General features: G+C 43.4%; 1 protein-coding gene across 1 annotated transcript in view; it reads left to right on the top strand.

Moving 5' to 3' along the window:
* The first annotated feature begins 10,780 nt into the window (after window positions 1-10,780).
* LOC143379167 (mitochondrial amidoxime reducing component 2-like) overlaps window positions 10,781-18,592 on the top strand; it is a 36,883-nt gene continuing 29,071 nt past the window's right edge. The window contains exons 1-2 of the mRNA XM_076831585.2: window positions 10,781-11,226; window positions 16,482-16,655. Of these exons, the coding sequence (XP_076687700.1) occupies window positions 10,958-11,226; window positions 16,482-16,655 (443 nt within the window). The 5' untranslated portion in view covers window positions 10,781-10,957. The remainder of the gene's footprint in view (window positions 11,227-16,481; window positions 16,656-18,592) is intronic.

Raw genomic sequence — 18,592 nt, 5'->3', positions numbered from 1 at the left:
TCATTCAATAGAAGAGCTGTGTTGAATATGACCTTCCTAATCAGCTGATGGAATTCCTATCATAATGCCTTGAATCTATTTTTAAAAATAAAATCAGTTGATAAGGACAATGTTCTGCTTCACTGTGTACTTGGAAGCTAACATGAAACAGGGGCAAATCTAGAGAAAAGTCCCACTCCACAATTCCTCAATTCTTTACACACTTGTAAAGGCATTATCTCAACCACAGCTGTCCTCTGAGGTCTATGTCCCAAGAGACCCCAGAAATCTTCCAGGGAAGAGAAGAAACGGAGGCCTACCCTCTTCTTGCCCATTCAACAGTGGACATCAATTGAATGTTCTCAGACCTCTTCCCCATCTTCTGAAAACCCAAATATAGTCCCTAAATTGGTAAGGGTAAGAGATATGCATATCTGCTCCATGCTGCCCACTGTCCTACCCAGCTCCATTTTCATTTCCATGGCTAGGGACGAACTAGCCAGCATACTGAAGGTTACTGCCAGGAATCTCCTCATCAGCATGTGCAAATATCCATGGAATAAGTCCTCTGTGAATGTATGTTCACCTACATAGTCTATTAAATTTGGTCTACTATTAAATTTAATGTCTATTAAATTGAGTCAAGAAAAAAAAATATGACCCTATAAGTCTATGCTAGTGTATACCCAAGAAAATTGGAAACATACATTGTCACAAAACTTCTACACAAATATAACATTATTATAATAGCCCTCAAAACAATTTCAATGACTTTTTTTTTTTTTTTTGTGGGGATTACCAGAGATTGAACTCAAGGGCATTAGGCCACTGAACCACATCCCCAGCCTTATTTTGTATTTTATTTAGAGACAGGGCCTCCCTGAGTTGCTTTAGTGCCTCATTTTTCTGAGGCTGGCTTTGAACTTGAGATTCTCCTGCCTCAGCCTCTTGAGCCACTGAGATTATAGGTGTATGCCACTGTGTCTGGTTTCAATGACTGTCTTCTGTTGAACTGGATAAACAACAGTGCTATTCGAATACAACGACCAATTATTTTGACATAAAAGGGAATGAACAGTTACATGCTACAACATGTTTGCACCTGATAACGTTAAGTGAAAAATATGAAAAACAAAAAGTCACACATTGCATGATTCATTGATATGAAATGTCCAGAAGAGGCAAATCCATAGTGACAAAAAGTAGTTGCTAGGGAATAAGGGTAGGGATGAGTAGGACTGCATGGGACACAGTACCAATAGGTATGGGGTTTCTATTTGTAGTAATGGAAATACTCTGGAACAATACAAAGTGACGGATACACAATATAGTGAATGTACTAAAAAACACTGTATTGTGCTCTTTAAAATGATGAATTTTATGTTTCATGAATTGTATCTCAATTTAAGAAATAACAGGACAGTGCTTATAATACAAGTGTTAGAGTTAGTCATTTCTATGTCATTATTTTCTGGTTATATTCACTAATGATGTTAAAAGATCAGATTGAATGAATGAAGAAATGAATGAGTAAATAAAATGAAAGGAAACTGGAGGGAACAGGTTGTTTTGATTTAAGGGACACTGTATATTTTCTTCTTGGGAAGGAGTTGGAAAAGGGTGGGCTGGAGGGAAAAATATCAATAAGCATTTAACTTATAGGGCATGTTTTGGAAAGGATGACCCCAAGCAAGGATTCTCTTCCCTTCCCAGACAACCATATCCTGCCAAAACCTCCTTCCTTCACTCTGAGCAGGCACGTGCTGCTCAGATGAAAAGCCAATCTCCCCAGAGCCGCCAAAGAAAACAAACAGCGAAAAAGCAACTGAAGGCTGGGCAAGGAAGCAGGATTCTGCATCCTGGCTGATAACATCTTCAAAATCAAAGTCGCAAAGCACGCGAGGGGTCACGGCCACTGAAGGAGTTCAGGGGGCAACCAGGACAGGTTGGCCAGAGGTGAGAAAGTCCCCAGCCTCAGTGTTTTCAGTCCAAGTCTCTGCAACTTTGGGCCTGATATGAAAGGAATACCAACGCCCTACCCATATACAGGGAAAGACACAGCGAATTCCTTGGGCCATTTATATAACAAATATAAACAGACTTTTTTTTTTTTTTTTTCTGTGCCTGGGGTAGCCCCAGCCCATGGACGAGCACCTTACAAAGGTCACCTTATTAATGGCCTGTTCATTCCTTGCTCCCTTCCTCTAGCACAGATTCCTGGCTCTTTCTCTTCAGGGTCTTTGTTCCTTCTTGTCCCCCTCCTCCAAAAAGGACAGTGTAAGGAAGCCATCAGCGCAGGGAACCTGCCTCTTTTTTGCTGGGTGAGGGCGCTCAGGAGAGACAGGAACTCCGAGTGCCTGGGGGGACGTGGGTGAGACGCCATACCCTACTTCTGACGCAGGATTGCTGTGAGGCCCCAGTGACACGCGGTCTGACCCAGCTTTGCAGACTGCAAAGCATCATTCACGCGTCCAGTGTGACTGAGGTGTGGCTTTGTTTCTCCTCAGTCTCTTTCAAAATATTTGGCCTATAAATGGCTTTTAGTCCCGACCCATCGTAGGGTTGGGTCACGTGAAGTTGTTCCTTAGGACTTATTCGCCAGGAAGGAAAGGAGGGTTTCCTCTCCCTTTGCTGGTGGAAGCAGCTCCAAGAACCTCCTCCCGGCTCTTCCCTCCAAAACCCTGGTCACAGCGACCCCTGGTGGGAGCATGGAGCAACTGTCTGGGAAACCCCATGCCAGCGGGGGGGGGGGGGGAGGGGGGAATCCGAGAGCCAGTGGGGTCAGGACCAACCCCGGGAGGTGGGGCTGGGCCCACCACATGGGAGATGAAGCCTAAGTCCTGCAGGCTCCAGTCACGTCCACTGGATTATTGTCATTGCAGAATATAGACTCCATATTGCCAGATATTTTGATTTCTCAAGACAAGCTAGACATTTCCCAGTTGAAACAATGGTATTTAAGCCAAATAAAACAAGCCATGGGACAGAGTTTGTGTTGCAAACCCTCAGGAAGCATTGATTTTTTTTTTTTTTTTTTTTTTTTTTTTGTTGTTGCAAACCATTAGGAAAGGCTGATAACAGTTCATCCCTACACAGAAAGGAGGAACAACCTTGGTAACAGAAAAATATCAAATACAACATTATAAAAAGCACAGCCATGAACCTATTTGACAAGAAAAAAAAGATACCAAGCCTATTCGCTTGCACTTGAATTTTCTCATTTATGTTTTCTCCCTAGATACTGATTTATCTATTTATTTTTTACTTCTTATATTAGCCAGCAGAAATTAGAAGGCTTCAGTAAAAAGTATGGGAAGGGAAACTCAAGATATAGAAAACACGATTTCCATTAAGTTAATATTTTTCTTCTACTTGGGAAAAAAAAAAAAATTTTGTTAGAGATATATATTTGCTAACTTCCAGAATACCAATGTCTAAGATGGCGTTTCTGAACATGATAGAAATTCACACTCCTGGAAACAGCATTCAAAGTCTGCACACTTGCCTTCATCAGGACTGTTAGACTCTTCTACCATTCATTCTCTGGGCTTCCCTGATCATCCGCCCACTCTGTTTTCCTCCAAAACATTACAGGTCTTTTCAGAAAGTTGTATATTTCTTTGATGAATTGCTCTCCCTCTTTTCCATTTTTGAAGCTTCTATACATTCTTCAAAACCTCATTTACATATTACCTACCTCCAGTCTTCAGGCTGAGAAAGTCGCCCAGCTCCCAATCTGTGCTTTCAAAGTCCCAAGCCCAGAGCTCTAATAAAACAGTTATTAAATCGCTTCTGTATAAGTATTTGTTTACTCATCTTTTGACATTGGGAATCTACGCAAAAGTGTTAGCTATAAAACTTTGAAAACATCTGGTAGATTGGAAGCTGGTGAGGTATATTTGCTGTTTCGCTAACCTGGAGCCTAGTGACTGCAAGACTCATTATAGTTAACATAATTTAAAAGTCTTTTAAAATAAATTTTTCAACTTTTTGAATAAGTAATAGTTTTCATAATTCAAGATTAAAAAGTGTAAATGTGTCCAAATGAAAAGTTTCCATCTCTTCCATGTTTCCAGCCACCCAGTTTCTCTTCTTATCAGCAAATAACGTTACTCATTTTTTTTTTTTTAATACCCTCTGGATGAAGTCCACATTCCTTTACACAGTGTAATTCTTTCCACCCTCTGTGCTTGTTTACCTTCTCTATCCTCTCTTTTCTTTTAGCTTTCCCTCTACTTTCTTGCCAGGATTGAGTTTAGCTTCTCAAAATACTGTCACCCTAGCCTGCCCCTTCTTCCTTTGACAATGTTTCTCATCAATCAGGCCTCCTCTTCTTCGCCCCTGTGCCTGGTGGGCTTCTAAGGCCCTCTGCTCTTCCCCTCCAACTCTTCTCATGTAGTGACCTAATTGCTTGTTTGCTGATGGACAGCCTTAGCAGTCTACTGACTTCTTGAAGTCAGAGATTCTGTCTCCCTCAGTCATATTATAGACTACACACTAGTGTCTAGCACATGGCAGGTTTGAATGAACACTGCTAACTCCATGAACATCAGCCCTCATACTTGTTCCCCTGGAGTCCTTCTGAGTGAAATCTGGGACTCACTTTTGATGACCAAGTCATTACCTCCCTGGATAAACAGACCCCAAACTCCCAACTCTAACACAATCTCCTTGTAACAGGAGGGAGTCCCCCAACTAACACACAAGGAATGCCCCTTAAGCTGGCTTAGGCTCCCTGTTCAAATTCCCACTGGGAGGAAATGAGAATATTGTGAGCATGTAAAGATGTTTCTCACTGGAAGAATAAAATGGCATGGATGTTTTAATCATCTGCTTCTAAGCCCAAGCAACTGTTGACACAGCAAAATTAGCCTTTCTGCCTTAAAAGGCTAAAAACAGACTCTGAACTGTGATGAATTTTCCTTGACCAGTCCTAAATGGGGACTTTACAGACTGACATCCAGCTCCCCCAGGTGGTCCATGCACAACCCCTCCCCCACAGGGCAACTTCCAGCTTTCTTTCAAACCTCAATCCCGACCTCACTGAATGTCAAATTACTTTGGAAATGTAAAGTCCTATAAATGGAGAGTGTTATTATCATTATCAGAATTATATTAACTCAGATTCTTACTGACATCATAATATACATATACTGAGGTGATTGTGGAATGTCCACTATATTATAAGGCCCTAAAGAGGCTACTTTTAGAAATCTGTACTTTTTTACTAAAATTTCAAGTTCAAAAATCTCCTTCAACTATTTTTTTTTTTTTTTTTTTTGGTTACTTGGGATTGAACCCAGGCCTTGTGCATGCTAAGCACATGGTCTACCACTTTTAGCCCACTTTAGATCTTCCTTCCTGGTTCATGGTTCATAAAAGTTGATTTTCTCTATTAAGGAATATGTAACCATAGCCAGGCTGCTTTAGTACTTGACTGAGTCCAAAACAATCCACTGCTTGATGTTATTCTGCATTCTTTCCAAATTCTTCCTCACCAGCAGAATCACAACTCTTACAGATATTTAAATGCACTCTTCTTTATCTATGTAATCTATGCATATGTCTCACTCAATGTTACTGTCTTAAAGTCATTCTACGACAACAAAGATCCAAATTGAGCACAACACTCCTGCTCCAAACTCAAAGAAAAAGGGATGAAATTGGTTTCTGGGAGTGGTGTTACCTAAGTCTGGAAACTCACCTGAGATGAGCATTAGAACAGAGTCATCATGAGGGAGCAAGCAAGACCCCCCTCCTTCCTGCCAACTGTCTAGAGGAAAAAACACTGTGAATATCTGATCAATGAAGAAGTCTCAGAATTAAATGAAATAAAGTACATTTTATACCTACATGTCTGTTTGCAAATATATTAGAAATTGCAATGTTCTTCTGCAAGGCTGATAATACTGCTTTTTAATTCCATTAAGATTGAAACCAACTACTATCCCATTGATTGCACTTGCTATAAGAAAAATTTTAGATAAACTAAATTGAATAAGAGCTTTTTTGAGCAAGGAACCATTCATGAACCAGGCAACACTCAGAACCAGAAGAGGTTCGGAGAGCTCAGCTCTGCCACTTGGTCAGTATTTATAAACAGAATAGGTATTTCTCCAAAGAACTTCTAGACCCAGCTTGGAAGGTTTATTCTACAATCTTAGCTGAGGAAGGGTAAGTCTGAAGCCTTTGGTAGCAGGAAAGGTTTCAACTATCAGAGAAAAAAGTTGTGGAAGTTGGGAATTGAGGTGTGATAATATTACAGTGGTGGGGTTTGGGGACAAGAGATCATGTTGTAATGACATTTATGTAATGTTATGCTGTAATAGTACCTAGATGCAGGGTGAGGAGGAGTCTTCTAATGTTCCATTTCCTAGGAATAGTCTGGGAGATGTCAAGGGTTAAAGCTTGCATGAACCAGGTAATATGTTCCAGGGCATAGGCCAAATAAAATGGTAACGTGTAATCTACCATTGATTTCTCGCCAGTAGTTAAGACTTGGAAAACAAGGGTTCTACCTCTACTATTAATTGATAAGATAAACTAGCCTTTCAACCACGGTAGTCAGAGAATGCCCACTTTCTCACTCTGAAGCATTAAATGCTAAGAGTATAGGTTTACTGCAAATGGTATGCTGTGAGGATCCAGCAGGTGTTCACAGTGGTCATCACTGGGTACCCAGCTCTACCCAGTTTCAACACTTGCTGGGCCATTGGCGATCCTCTCAGGAGTGGAGTCAGACACCCACCTTTGTGGGAACCTGGGAGCCAGAACATATGCTTGATAAATATTTAAGTGCTTCTGATCCTGAATTTAATTCAGTTAACCAGGAAAAACTGTAACCATTTCCTTGAAAGGGTAAAGCTGGTTTGTCTATTTCTGACTATGAACACTAAGTAGCTAACATGTCTGGACCATGTGTTTAAAAGTTTATAGATAGGTGAGGGCTTGATCCCTGTGGTAATGGTTAAGATCGTAACATTTTAGCCTACCCTGATGAAAATCTTTTTTTTTGTTGTTGTTTAATATTTTTATTTTGCTTATTTGTTTTTATTTACTTTTTAGTTTCGTTGGACACAATACCTTTATTTTATGTATTTATTTTTATATGGTGCTGAGAATTGAACCTAGGGCCTCACACATGGTAGGCAAGCGCTCTACCTTTAAGCCACAACCCCAGCCCCTGTTTATTTTTATTTTATTTTATTTTATTTTTTTTATGTAGTAGTGCTTCGGATCAAACTCAGTGCCTCTCATGTGTGAGGCAAGCACTCTGCCACTGAGCCACAACCCCAGCCCCTGATGCAAACCTTTCTATATGAGTTTAAGGTTGATTATCATCACAGCTGATAATCTATTTGTTTATCTCCCGCAGGACAGATAGACTACTGAGTGGCCTTAACTAATACACCTGATGAGGTCTCTTCTGGATGGGCAAGGATAATATTTGCTTTTTAGGATTCTTTCTTACTTTTTTTTTTTTTTTGGATGGTATTCTAATAATAAAGTTTTATTTGGATACAGTAGTGGTTCTAGGCATACAACAATGGCTTATTTATTCACTAGAAAGAGTCTTTCTTTTTAAGCAAAGGCTGCCCCCAAAATGTTACAAAATAAAGGAAAAACATTAGAAGACTTTGAAATACATATAATAAAAAGGTAATTTTCTTTTCTTTTTTTTTTGCTTTATCTTTTGGTGTTGAGAATTGAATTCAGGGACACTTTATCTCTGAGCTACATTTCCAATTATTTTTATTTTTCATTTTCAGATAGGAACTTGCTAAGTTGCTGAGGCTGGCTTTGAAATTGTGATCTTTCTGCCTAAGCCTGTCAAGTAGTTGTGATCACAGGCGAGCACCACTATTGTTTAGCTTAAAAGGATAATTCTTTTCTTTTACAGAGGGCTATAAAGATATAATCAACAAGAAAAAGATAAGTTAATCATTGAAAACAAAAGGAAAGCTGGGCACAGTGGCACAAACCTGTAATCCCAGCTACTGGATAGGTTGAGGCAAGAGGATTGCAAATTTAAGGCGAGCATGAGCAACTTAGTAAGATCCTGTCTCAAAATAAAATATATTTTACAAAAGTGCTAGAGATGTAGCTCATGGGAGAGCCCTTGCTTAACATGTGTGGGCCCCTGATTTGATCCCCAGTGCTGAAACAAACAAACAAAGAAATAAATACATAAATGCAAACAAGTGAATAGGTGACTAGTCAATGGATCCTCAATCTTTTCAAGTGATGAGGCTAGGTCTCTAAATTGTACACGTTATGATAAGGAATTTCCTTACTCCCTGAAATCATCCCTAGCCCAACATTGTAGAATGAGACCAGAGCTGGCTAGGTGATGGGTATTAGTGGGTGAGAATAGGTGAAACTTTGTACTACCATGGCAAAGTCCCTCACTTGGTTGGCTGTGGAACCCAATACCAGCAAGGATTTAGGAAATACAGTATTAGAGTGAATATCTTAGAGATATATCCCCATCATGTTACAGACAAAGGGAGGTAGAAGCCCAGAAAGTTCCAGTCCAGATAGCCTTTTTCTCCTGGATGTTTCATAAATGCCTGATATCAATGACAAGGAACCATTATCTTTCTCTCCAGACCATATTATCCTCTTGAGTTTTTTATCTCAGAGAATGTATGGCACCCCCCACCCCCAAATACAGACTTAGATGTCGGAGAGCTGGAGTTACCCGGGGCTCCTTCCCTCCCTTCGTCTCAGTGTTCCTTCCTCACCACCTCTTGCTTATTCTGTCTGCTATCTTCCCTAGCCACAAATCCATCTCCGTCCTTCTTGTTATCTACTTCAGCAGAAATTAGGGCATTTGTGCCTCATCTAGTCAGTCATTCCTTCTTTGGTCTCATTCCTTGCTTCCTGGATCAGTCAGAGTTCCTGTTCTAACATCCATCTGAACATATTTACTGCTGTCCAAATCCCTAGGTGTCCCCCACTCACCCATCCTGCCTCAATTCCTGCCACAGGCCCATGAACTGGAACATTCTGATAAAGCTGAATTGCTGGTAGTTTTCCACACTCTCTCTCATTCCTTCAATTTCTTTAAGTCATCACATGTGCTCCTCCTACTATACAGAGTTTCCTCCTGTGTCCCCCCAGTCCTTCATGTTCAAGTCTCAACTTAAAAGCTTCATCCTCTGAAAACAGTGCTGTCCAAAGATTTAGCTTCTCTTTGTCTCACTTCCCCTATGTCTTGACCATGCATTGTCTCCAACATTATCCTCTAGACGTGCCATCAGTCTTTTGGGGGCTCTGTGAACTCCTGGGTGGAAAGTCAGTTTAAGTCTTAGGATACTGATTGCTAATGAGACAATGACTTTACAGGCACACAGCTCTGACAGACAACTTGTGGACAAGGGTGTCTCTAGCTTTCCTCAAGTCTAGAGGGGCAGAGAAGATCAGATATAAGTGCACATATACCTTATTTATAACACCATTCTTAAAAACAAATCTGGAAGTCTTAGCTGTGGAGCATGATGAGAATGTGTGGGGACTAAAGAGCTGAATTCTCTGGCCTGGGATTTCAAACAGGGTGGCTTTTTTGTTTTGTTTTGGTTTCTATTTTTTTTTTGGGGGGGGGTGCGAGTAAGGGAAACACAGGCCCAGTTTTGTTCACTTTTCAAAAAAAAAAAAAAAAAAACCTAGCCTAAGAGATGGTAACTCCTCTGTTTCTGACTCCCTCCCTGAATCTTCTCCCACACCCTCTGGGCTCTTCTCCAGAGGGTGATGTGTCTGGACTTGTGATGGGCCCATAGGCTGGCTTCTTTAAGTTCACCTAGAACTGGGCCACACCTTAAGGGACCATTTTTTGAAAAATAAACCAGGGACCTCAAACCTTAAATTATGCAAGAAAATCCACCATTAGCCCAGCAGCTTGCTCAAATGGAGCTTTTAAAGATAAACAAAGCTGGGTATTCCTTAAAGCATGAAAACAGACTTTACTCATCTATGACCCTAGGAAAGAGCTGAGCCCCATTCTGATTTGGGCAGAGGTGACTGGATGAATGAAGGGAAAATGAGGGAGTGAGTGTGGGGGTTGGGTGGCCAGTGGAAGTACAAATAGAAAACTGTCAAGGGATGGTCAGTATAATTGTAGTGGCCCAGCCGTGTCTTTTAGCTGGCAGTTAGTGAGGTTTAGGTTCTGTCCTCCCCACAGAGATTAGGACAACCAGGCCCTATCCTCCCTGGTGATTAAATTTTTAAAGCCATTCCTTTAAGCTGTACCCAGGAAGGGTGAGGAGGTGGGGCCTTGTCCTGTCTGGAAGTCATTACATAATCATCAGAGAGAATAGAAGAACACACGAACTCAAAGCACCAAGGGAAGGATTTACAATTGCAAGTCCCTTTTAGCAAATGTTCTAAGAAAGAGGGTCAGGGACCCACAGTTAGGTGTTGTCCAGATCAAAGTAAATTTTTGCAGCCTTGAGCTTTCTTAGGCAGACATTTTAATTGGGGTGTGCGCGCGCGCTGCTAGAAGTCTTGCCAGAGTTTGCTCCAGTCGACAAGCAGTGGTTATTTGCTGAAAGTTCTGCAGTTCTCACAGCGACCGGGCAGGAAAGGTTTTTTCCCAAATGTTTTAAAATCTTCCATTCTTCAACCCGCCTTTTGGATCAACTACAGCGCGCTCCCATTAGAGGCCATCGGCTGAAAGGTGACGTTGCGTGACTGACGTCTTGTAGCGGACAAAAAGTGGGAAGTGAAGAGAAAGTGACCAATCCAGAGAAACTGGGCGGATCCATCGCTTGCTCTGGGAGCCGCGCCACCCAGAGACGCCCAGGGGACCCCAGGCTCTGCCACGCTGCCCGGTTGCCGCGTCGTCCTCCGCGTCGCGTCCAGGAGTTTGACTGGCCCGTGGTTGAGCCATCTTTGGCTCCTCCCCACCCTCCCTGAGTCTTAAACCCCTCCTCGCCCTTCCAGGCCCAATCACCCAGGCCTGTGCCCGCCACCGCAGATCATGGGCGCCGCAGGCTCGGCGCTGGCCCGTCTCGGCCTCCCCGCGCAGACCCGGCCCTCGTGGCTCGGGGTCGCAGCCCTGAGTCTGGCCGCGGTGGCGCTGGGGACCGTCGCTTGGCGACACGCACGACCCAGGCGGCGCCGGCGGCTGCAGCAGGTGGGCACCGTGGCCCAGATCACGATCTACCCGATCAAGTCCTGCAAGGGGGTGCAGGTGAACGAGGCGGAGTGCACCGCCATGGGGCTGCGCTGTGGCAACCTGCGAGACAGGTATCCCCCCTACCCCCCCAGCCCCTGCGCTGCACCTTATCCGGACCCCGGGAAGGTGGAGGGAGGTGGGGCCTTGTGCTGTCCAGAAGCATAACGAATGTCATGGCTTTGCCCCTTGGTCAAGTGCAAAGCTGATAGGAACAGCTGGCAGAATGAAGAAAGGCTTATCACTTGCTGAAGGTAAAAGGAGCACGTGTTCTCTGCAGGACATAGAAAGCAAGGGCCTTTTATTGGGGGAAAGGCATACATATTGGTGTAGGAAGAACTCATCACGTGTACTGGCGGGCAGGGTCCCAAGCAAGCTTAATAGTAGATCATGCTTTGCAACAGCAAGCTTTGCAACAGCAGTGGGGAACGCCTCCGGGGTGGAGAATTTAGTGTTACAGTGAGCAAAGTTTAAAAGTAAACTTTTTATTCTAAAAAGACTGAGTCAGAGTGACTCTATGATTGCTATTAAAGTACCTGCCTAGGGGCTAATAGAAGGAGAACAGGGGTGTGCCACTTGATTTAAGAATAGAGAGCTACCACCGGAATTTCCCTGTCTGTTGAACCTTTGATCTTTAGCTGTAAACTTTTGCCTGATTCAGTTTTGGTAAAGTCGATAGGGCAAGTTCCTGCCTCTTGTGAGGAGAGAATGAGAGGTTGCACCTTTCCTCTGGAGCAGTAGGACTCTGACCTGGTGATTTTTTTTTGCTAGCTGTAAAGTTTGTGACTGCCCCCCTCCCCCATTGAAGATTAAACCCAGACCTTTATATTTTTTATTCTGAGTTGCCCAGGTTGACCTTGAACTTGTGGTTCTCCCCACTCAGCCTTCTGAGTAGCTGGGATTATAGATGGTGTCACGTTGCCCCACAAAGTTTGTGATTCTATCTATAGGACCATAGCAGAAAAACAAAATGCTGTTGGCACTAAATAGGAATAAAACAGAACTGTGTGTGGATCCGGGACACTGGTGTGGGCCTTTTGGGGGCTTGTTACTCCCACTTCTGTTCTCTGGATCATGTTTGGGAGGCTTGAGGTTTTAATGAGTAATGAGTAGAATGGAGTCTTCTGCTGGGGAGAGGAGGTAGCTGGTAGTACTGTGAGTGGCAGGTATGAAGTTAGCCTCAGGTGTATACTTGCTGCTAATGTATAAACCAAGAAATCATAAATGAGGTTAAAATAAAAACAGTTTTATGGGCATGTAGAGTAGATGTGCACATTGGAAAACAGGCTTAGTGAGACTAGACCCGTGTTCCACTGAAGGAAAGTGGGCTTGGTTGATTAAAAGCTGATTAAAAGCTGAGGCAGATAAGAGTGGTTGTAAGTTTGGTAAGTTCACTGAAAGGTCCAGGTAAAGAGGCAAAATTGGTGGCCAGGATATTTCCTGACATGATATCCATGTAGCAATTTACCCCTGTTAGTAAATGTCTGAGACTTAGAAAAGGACTTTTGCTTTCCTTTTGCCCAATCTGCAGCCATTTTGATTTTTATGTTACCAAAGGGAATAGCATTGTGTCCTCTTCTCCCATAGGCAGAGACAGAGTGGTCCTCAGTGAAAAACTTTGGACAAATTCCCTACCTACCTAGGGAATGCGTGATGCATAGAAATTTAATTTTTAGGATGAAGATAACTGGGTTGGTTTAGCCATGGCCCTGTGTCTGTGGAGGTGGGGAGGGTTGCAAATAGATAATTCAAGGAACTTTCTAGCAGAGGGCCATCTGTTGCCCTAGGTTCGTGCCAGGAGACATGTATGTACTGTTCTTTGAGGACTGCTATTCTCTTAAAGGAATGTGGGCTGCTACTGTATTGGAAAACTTCAACTTTCTTAGAGAAGTGTTGTGTGTACACACCACCTAACTCAAGGGCAATATTCTGTTCCCTACTCCCATCCCAGATTTCTAATACCGGAGATATTTTTTTTCAAACTACCCTTTTCCAGAGGTTCCCATCCCAGTCTAAATGAATGAGAGTTGCCAAGGGTGATGTCAGTTTATGTGCAGAGTTTCTACCAGGTGATTCTGACACTGTGAAGGATCTTATCTGGGGCCAGTAAGAGCGAGAGAATGCTTAAAGCTAATTCAAGTATGAAGGATTAGAAAGGTCTGCCTATTGCTAGAGAGACTTCAGGCACAGTGGTACTGGGCATCCTCCATCAAACTGCGAGAAGTAGAATCTCGTAATGCACATCCAGAAAAAAATGGGCATGTGCTGCTTTCTTCCCCACTTGAGACACTGAGGTTATTTCAGAGATTTCCAGTTCTTGTTTGTGCTTCCTCTGACCATCAGAATTCCTGTCATTTTCCTATTGACACTGCTTTGCAGTGCTGTTGCTACCATGAGAAGAAAGTATGTGTGCTTTGCTCATGCTTCTATCCTTGGCTTCTGCTTCTGTGGGCATCCTTAAAGAAGTAGAACTGGGTTAATTTTTGTTTTGAGCAATGCATCCTTGAGCAGGGGTGCGGTGAAGATTGAGGTGGAGAGCAGGGCCATGATATATAACGCAATAGATGCTGAGCTAAATTCAGTCCCGTAGGTTAGCTGATTTAAACGTCAACATTCTTGTGGGCTAGATATCACTATCCCCATCCTGCAAAGAAGGAACCAGTGTCTGAAGGATGAGTATCTCACCCCAGATCATAAACCCAATATGTGCTAGAGGGATTTGAACTCAGATTAGTGTGAGTACAGCATTCATGCTCTTTCTATGAAACCAGTGTGGTAGGTAGAAGTGTCAGGATTTCACAGAGGATCAGAAAACCTTGGACAAAGTTGTTTAACCTCTGAGCTTCAGTTTTCTCATTTGGAAAAAAAAAAAAATTAAAAAGTTGAACTTGTTGGTCTGACCGTGCTGACCGTGCTGACCGTGCTGTTTATTTATCAAAGGGCAATTGATATTCAAAGCAGGCTTGCCAGAAAGAACTCTGCTCAATGGCTGCTGTTCTCTGGACTTGAGAATAAGGTAACACAACTACAGACATACCTAGAATGCAGGCTCCTTTATTTAATTCCAGTCTGCACCTGTGTTTTAGGAACTGTTTGAAGCTAAGATTTTCCTCTGAGTGCTCTCTGCTTCAAACTGCTAGAAGAATTTTGTTCAAAGCTCTTGGAATATTGTGCTTGAACCTGGCAGCCACCCTGAGCTTTGAGGTGTTTAAAGCTACCCAGCTGAATGCTGGCTTTGTGATGCTGGGAGGGCATGGCCCCGTTCCCTGACCTTGTAAATCCCCACTCAGGTGTGAATTGATCACTTATCTCTGTTCCTGTTTTCCTCCTCTCTGTCCTTCCAGCTGTCCAGACCAGTTTGTAGGTTGGGAAACCTTGGTTACTCAAGATACTGTTGCTCTTTTGGGAAATCTGAGCTCTGGGCTTTTACACTCATCCCCCTACCACGTGTTGTTGGTTTACCCTTAAAATTAAGGTGCTGACTTTTAGTATTACCAATGAGGTTTGAATAACTCGGTCATAAAACCCACTCTCCAGTCTTACCCTTTCTTTCAGATCTGGCCGGAACAGAGCTAATTATTCATTCACTGAGTATCATTTGTCTGTAGGAAGTGAAGGATATCATTACTTAGGTGACAGGGTGATGAGGTGGTTGGAGAATTTTACAGATGGCAAGCTTTTACCTTTTATCTTTGTCTTTGTCCTGTCCCAATATTGAACTCACTGCAAGTTGCCATTTGCCTTTGTAACTGTAGTTAAAAACCTTGAGCTACCACTTCCCACTGTTAATTCCAGAAATTGACTCCCATGTTATTATACAACGGGCTGGAGCTAAGGGTGGGGTCGTGAGCCTCTGTGAAGGTTTGAGGTTGTAAGGGTTAGATGGGAGATGAAAAGACCCAGGGAGGAACTGACTGTCAGAAATGATGTGTAAACAGAGTGTCATTCCTGTTTAGATACCTGTCTGGTTGTGTGCAGATCTCAGAGGTAGTCTTGTCTGGGTATGGGGCATGTTGGAAGTCATGGTATAGGCTTTGGGGAGTTTAACCAAAGCAGAGTGTCTTAGTCCATTTTCTATTGCTAAAACAAAATATCTGAGATTGGGAAGTTTATAGATAATAAAGGTTTATTTTGGTCCTAGAGGCTGGGAAATCCAGGAGCATGGTGCTGGCATCTGGTGAGGGCTTCTTGTGGCATCATAACATGACAGAGGGTATCACATGCATGCCAGAAAGAGCTCACTTTTATAGCAAAACTACTCCCTTGATAACCCATTAGTCTATGAATGGATTCATTCAATTATTTCCCAAAGGTCTCACCTCCGAATACCATTACCACAGGAATTTGAGGATTAAGTTTCCAACACATGAAATCTGAGAAACACATTTAAACCACAGCACAGGGTGATCCAGGTCTCTGCACCTATGGATAAGACTGGAAATAGGGAATGGGGTCAGCCCCAAGGGAAGGACTGTGAGTTAGGCAGGGATTCCCTGAGTTACAGAACCCACTCCAGGTCTGAGCAGATCAGAGAACCCTGGAAACCAAAGATATCTAGAAAGAAAGGTGACCTCCTCAGAAGGGTGGGACTTACTGCCCAATATCACCAGATCTTGAGAAGAGAGCAGTCAAGCCAATTTCTAGCGTGCCTTTCCACTGCCATACTCTTACACCATCACGCATGCCAGTTGGTGGTGGTGGGGGTGGCTTCATTACAGGGACAGTTTAGTTGAAACCTGGAAGGACTGTGCTGATAGGGAGGTTCCTGATGTAAGACTGGAAAGGGCAGGGACAGAGCCCCCCGTGTGTGCTGACGTGGGAGTCCCCATAGAGTAACCTCAGACAGTCCCATTTGGCTCCAGTCATATTCTGGAATATTCTGGGGGAGGGAGATGCCCCTCATACTGGAATAAAGGAGCTGTCCTTCCATCCTGCTCACACCTGGATTGCCTCTTGCTTTCATTTGCTTCCCACTCATCCATGCCCACAGAGTTCCTCACCTACACCACTTCTCTGCAGATAGTGATTTTTGAAACTTTTTTCCCCTGGGATCATTCATGGGGGTGCAATCCAAATCTAGCTATCCTGTAGATAAAGGTATCCCTGACTGGGCGGCTCGGGCTCTCCCCCAGATAAGCAACCAGCTCCTTTTGGGGACAGCAATGTTTAGATCCAAAGAATTTGGACCTAGCTAATAATTGTCTAGGAAATATTGTTGGATCCCCAGTCAGGAAAGATGGAGGGTTTTGAGGGACTAAAAAGCTAAAGGCAAACTCTTGAGAGGGTGGAGGGGAGTTTTCTGAGTGTGTTCTCATTTGCTCCTCTGAAGATTTTGGCTGGTGATTAAGGAAGATGGACACATGGTCACTGCCCGGCAGGAGCCTCGTCTTGTGCTGGTCTCCATCACTTATGAGAACAACAGCCTGATCCTCAAGGCTCCCGACATGGAACAGCTGGTTTTGCCTGTCAAGCAGCCTTCTTCAAACCCACTCCACGACTGCAGGTGACTCCTTGGGGACATCTGGGTATTGCAACAGACCTGATTTTTCTTGAGTCTCCTGCTTGTGTTTGCCAGTTTGTACAGTAGATGATGGAATTAGAAAAGGAAATGATTAAGAGAAGCGTATTCTGGCTTGGGATCAGAAAGTGCTCAAGTGCAAGTAGGCACTACAGGGTATTATTTTAAGGGTACCCAGGACTAGTTTTAATTGGGCGTATCCAGATACACAGACACGAAAATGATCATCACAAAGAAAGAAACTGCTTATGCTAATGGATCTGTAGAGAAGGTACAGACTACCACAAGGGCCATATACAAAACCACCAAAGTTGATCAGGGGGCAGATGGAGCAAGGGGTAATTACTAACAAGAGCCTTTATTGTAGTTTCTGCAAGACAGGGTTTGCAGGCTTAGGATTTGCCGGTTTGAACAGTTTCAGCAGGCTCTGGGATACAGAAGTTGTTTCTAGAGTATCTGGTACTTGCCCCTGGGGCAATTAGGGCAGGGCAGTAGTGGAACTCAATACAGGAGGTGGTGGTGGTTGAGGTACAAGCCCTGGGTAGGTTTGGCATTCATATAAAAGTCATATTTGCAGGCTATGTTTTTGTAGTTGTGGCCAAAATACCTGACAAGGACAACTTAGAGGAGGAAAAGTTTATTTTGGGCTCATGGTTTCAGAGGTCTAGGTCGATTCCTGACTGATTCCATTGATTTGGACCCTGAGGTGAGGCAGAACATCATGCTGTTAGATCATGGCAGGAGAGAGAGAGAGAGAGAGAGAGAGAGAGAGAGAGAGAGAGAGAGAGATATCACACACACAGCCAGGGGGCAAGACATGATTCCCAAAGATACTTTCCTAGTGACCTACTTCCTCCAGCCATACCCCACCTGCTTAGTAGTCCATTCAAATTATTAGGACATCAAATGGATTAATCCATTGATACAGCTCTCATCCAATCATTTTACCTTTAGACATTTCTGCTTGGACTGACGTGAGCTTTTTGGTGGGGGTGTCTCATATCCAGACCATAACATAGGTAATTAGCCTACTAATTGGCTGGCCCAGGGAGGGATAGTCCCTTTAACATCAGCAAGGCCCCCACATGTCAAAGCATCAAGAATACAGAAAATAGAAAGCATTATTAATTCAAATACAAAGGATACAGGTGCTCGTGTGCAGAGCTTGTCTCCTTTCATTCAAGTTGGATGCATCTTTATTTAGAATTGTCAGGCCCCCCAGCCAGGCAGACAAGGGGTTACTGGAGGCTTTACCAACTGTATGTTGGAGCTGGATGATAGAGATGTGGAGCTTTCCAAGGTGAGTGTAGCCTCTGGGTCTGCAGTCCACACTGAGGTACCTTTGGCAGGAGGTGGTGGTGGGGATTTTCATCTCTGGCCAGAGACCTTAGGCCTTGGCTTCCATTTGGTCTGGGGACCTCAGATGGACTGTCAAGTTCCCTGGTCTTGCCCTTTGATGTGAAGTTATGGAGACTTAAATGTTTGTCATGATATGTCGTGGACACCTTGGTAACCAGCTGAGCATATCTTCCTGCCTGCTCTCCTTCCTTCCTCCTTCCCTCCCTCTCTCTTTTCTTCCTTTCTTCCTCTCCCCTCCCTCCCTCCCTTCCTTCCTTTAGGAGGGGAATCCAAGCTCTATTACTGAGCTACACCTCCAGCCCCTAAACCGAGCTTTTTAAGTGTGTGGGAATGGGTGTTGTGCAAAGGTGCCAGGGCTCAGGGGAGAGACTCAGGTTATTCCCTGGGCCCTAATCTTATGATTTTCAAACAGAACTTCTGAGCTGAAATCCATCCCTTGTATTTCCCCAATGTTTCAAAAAGTCTGAGGCACTAGTTTGCTGAACACAGTATTTCACTTAATTATCTTAAGCAAATTTTTGAGGGTAATATCATCCATTCCGCTTTACAAATTAGGAAACTAA

Source organism: Callospermophilus lateralis, chromosome 13, assembly GCF_048772815.1.
Source record: "Callospermophilus lateralis isolate mCalLat2 chromosome 13, mCalLat2.hap1, whole genome shotgun sequence".
Lineage (NCBI taxonomy): Eukaryota > Metazoa > Chordata > Mammalia > Rodentia > Sciuridae > Callospermophilus > Callospermophilus lateralis.
Note: the sequence above shows the minus strand (reverse complement) of the source record. Positions and strands in the feature narration are given on the sequence as shown.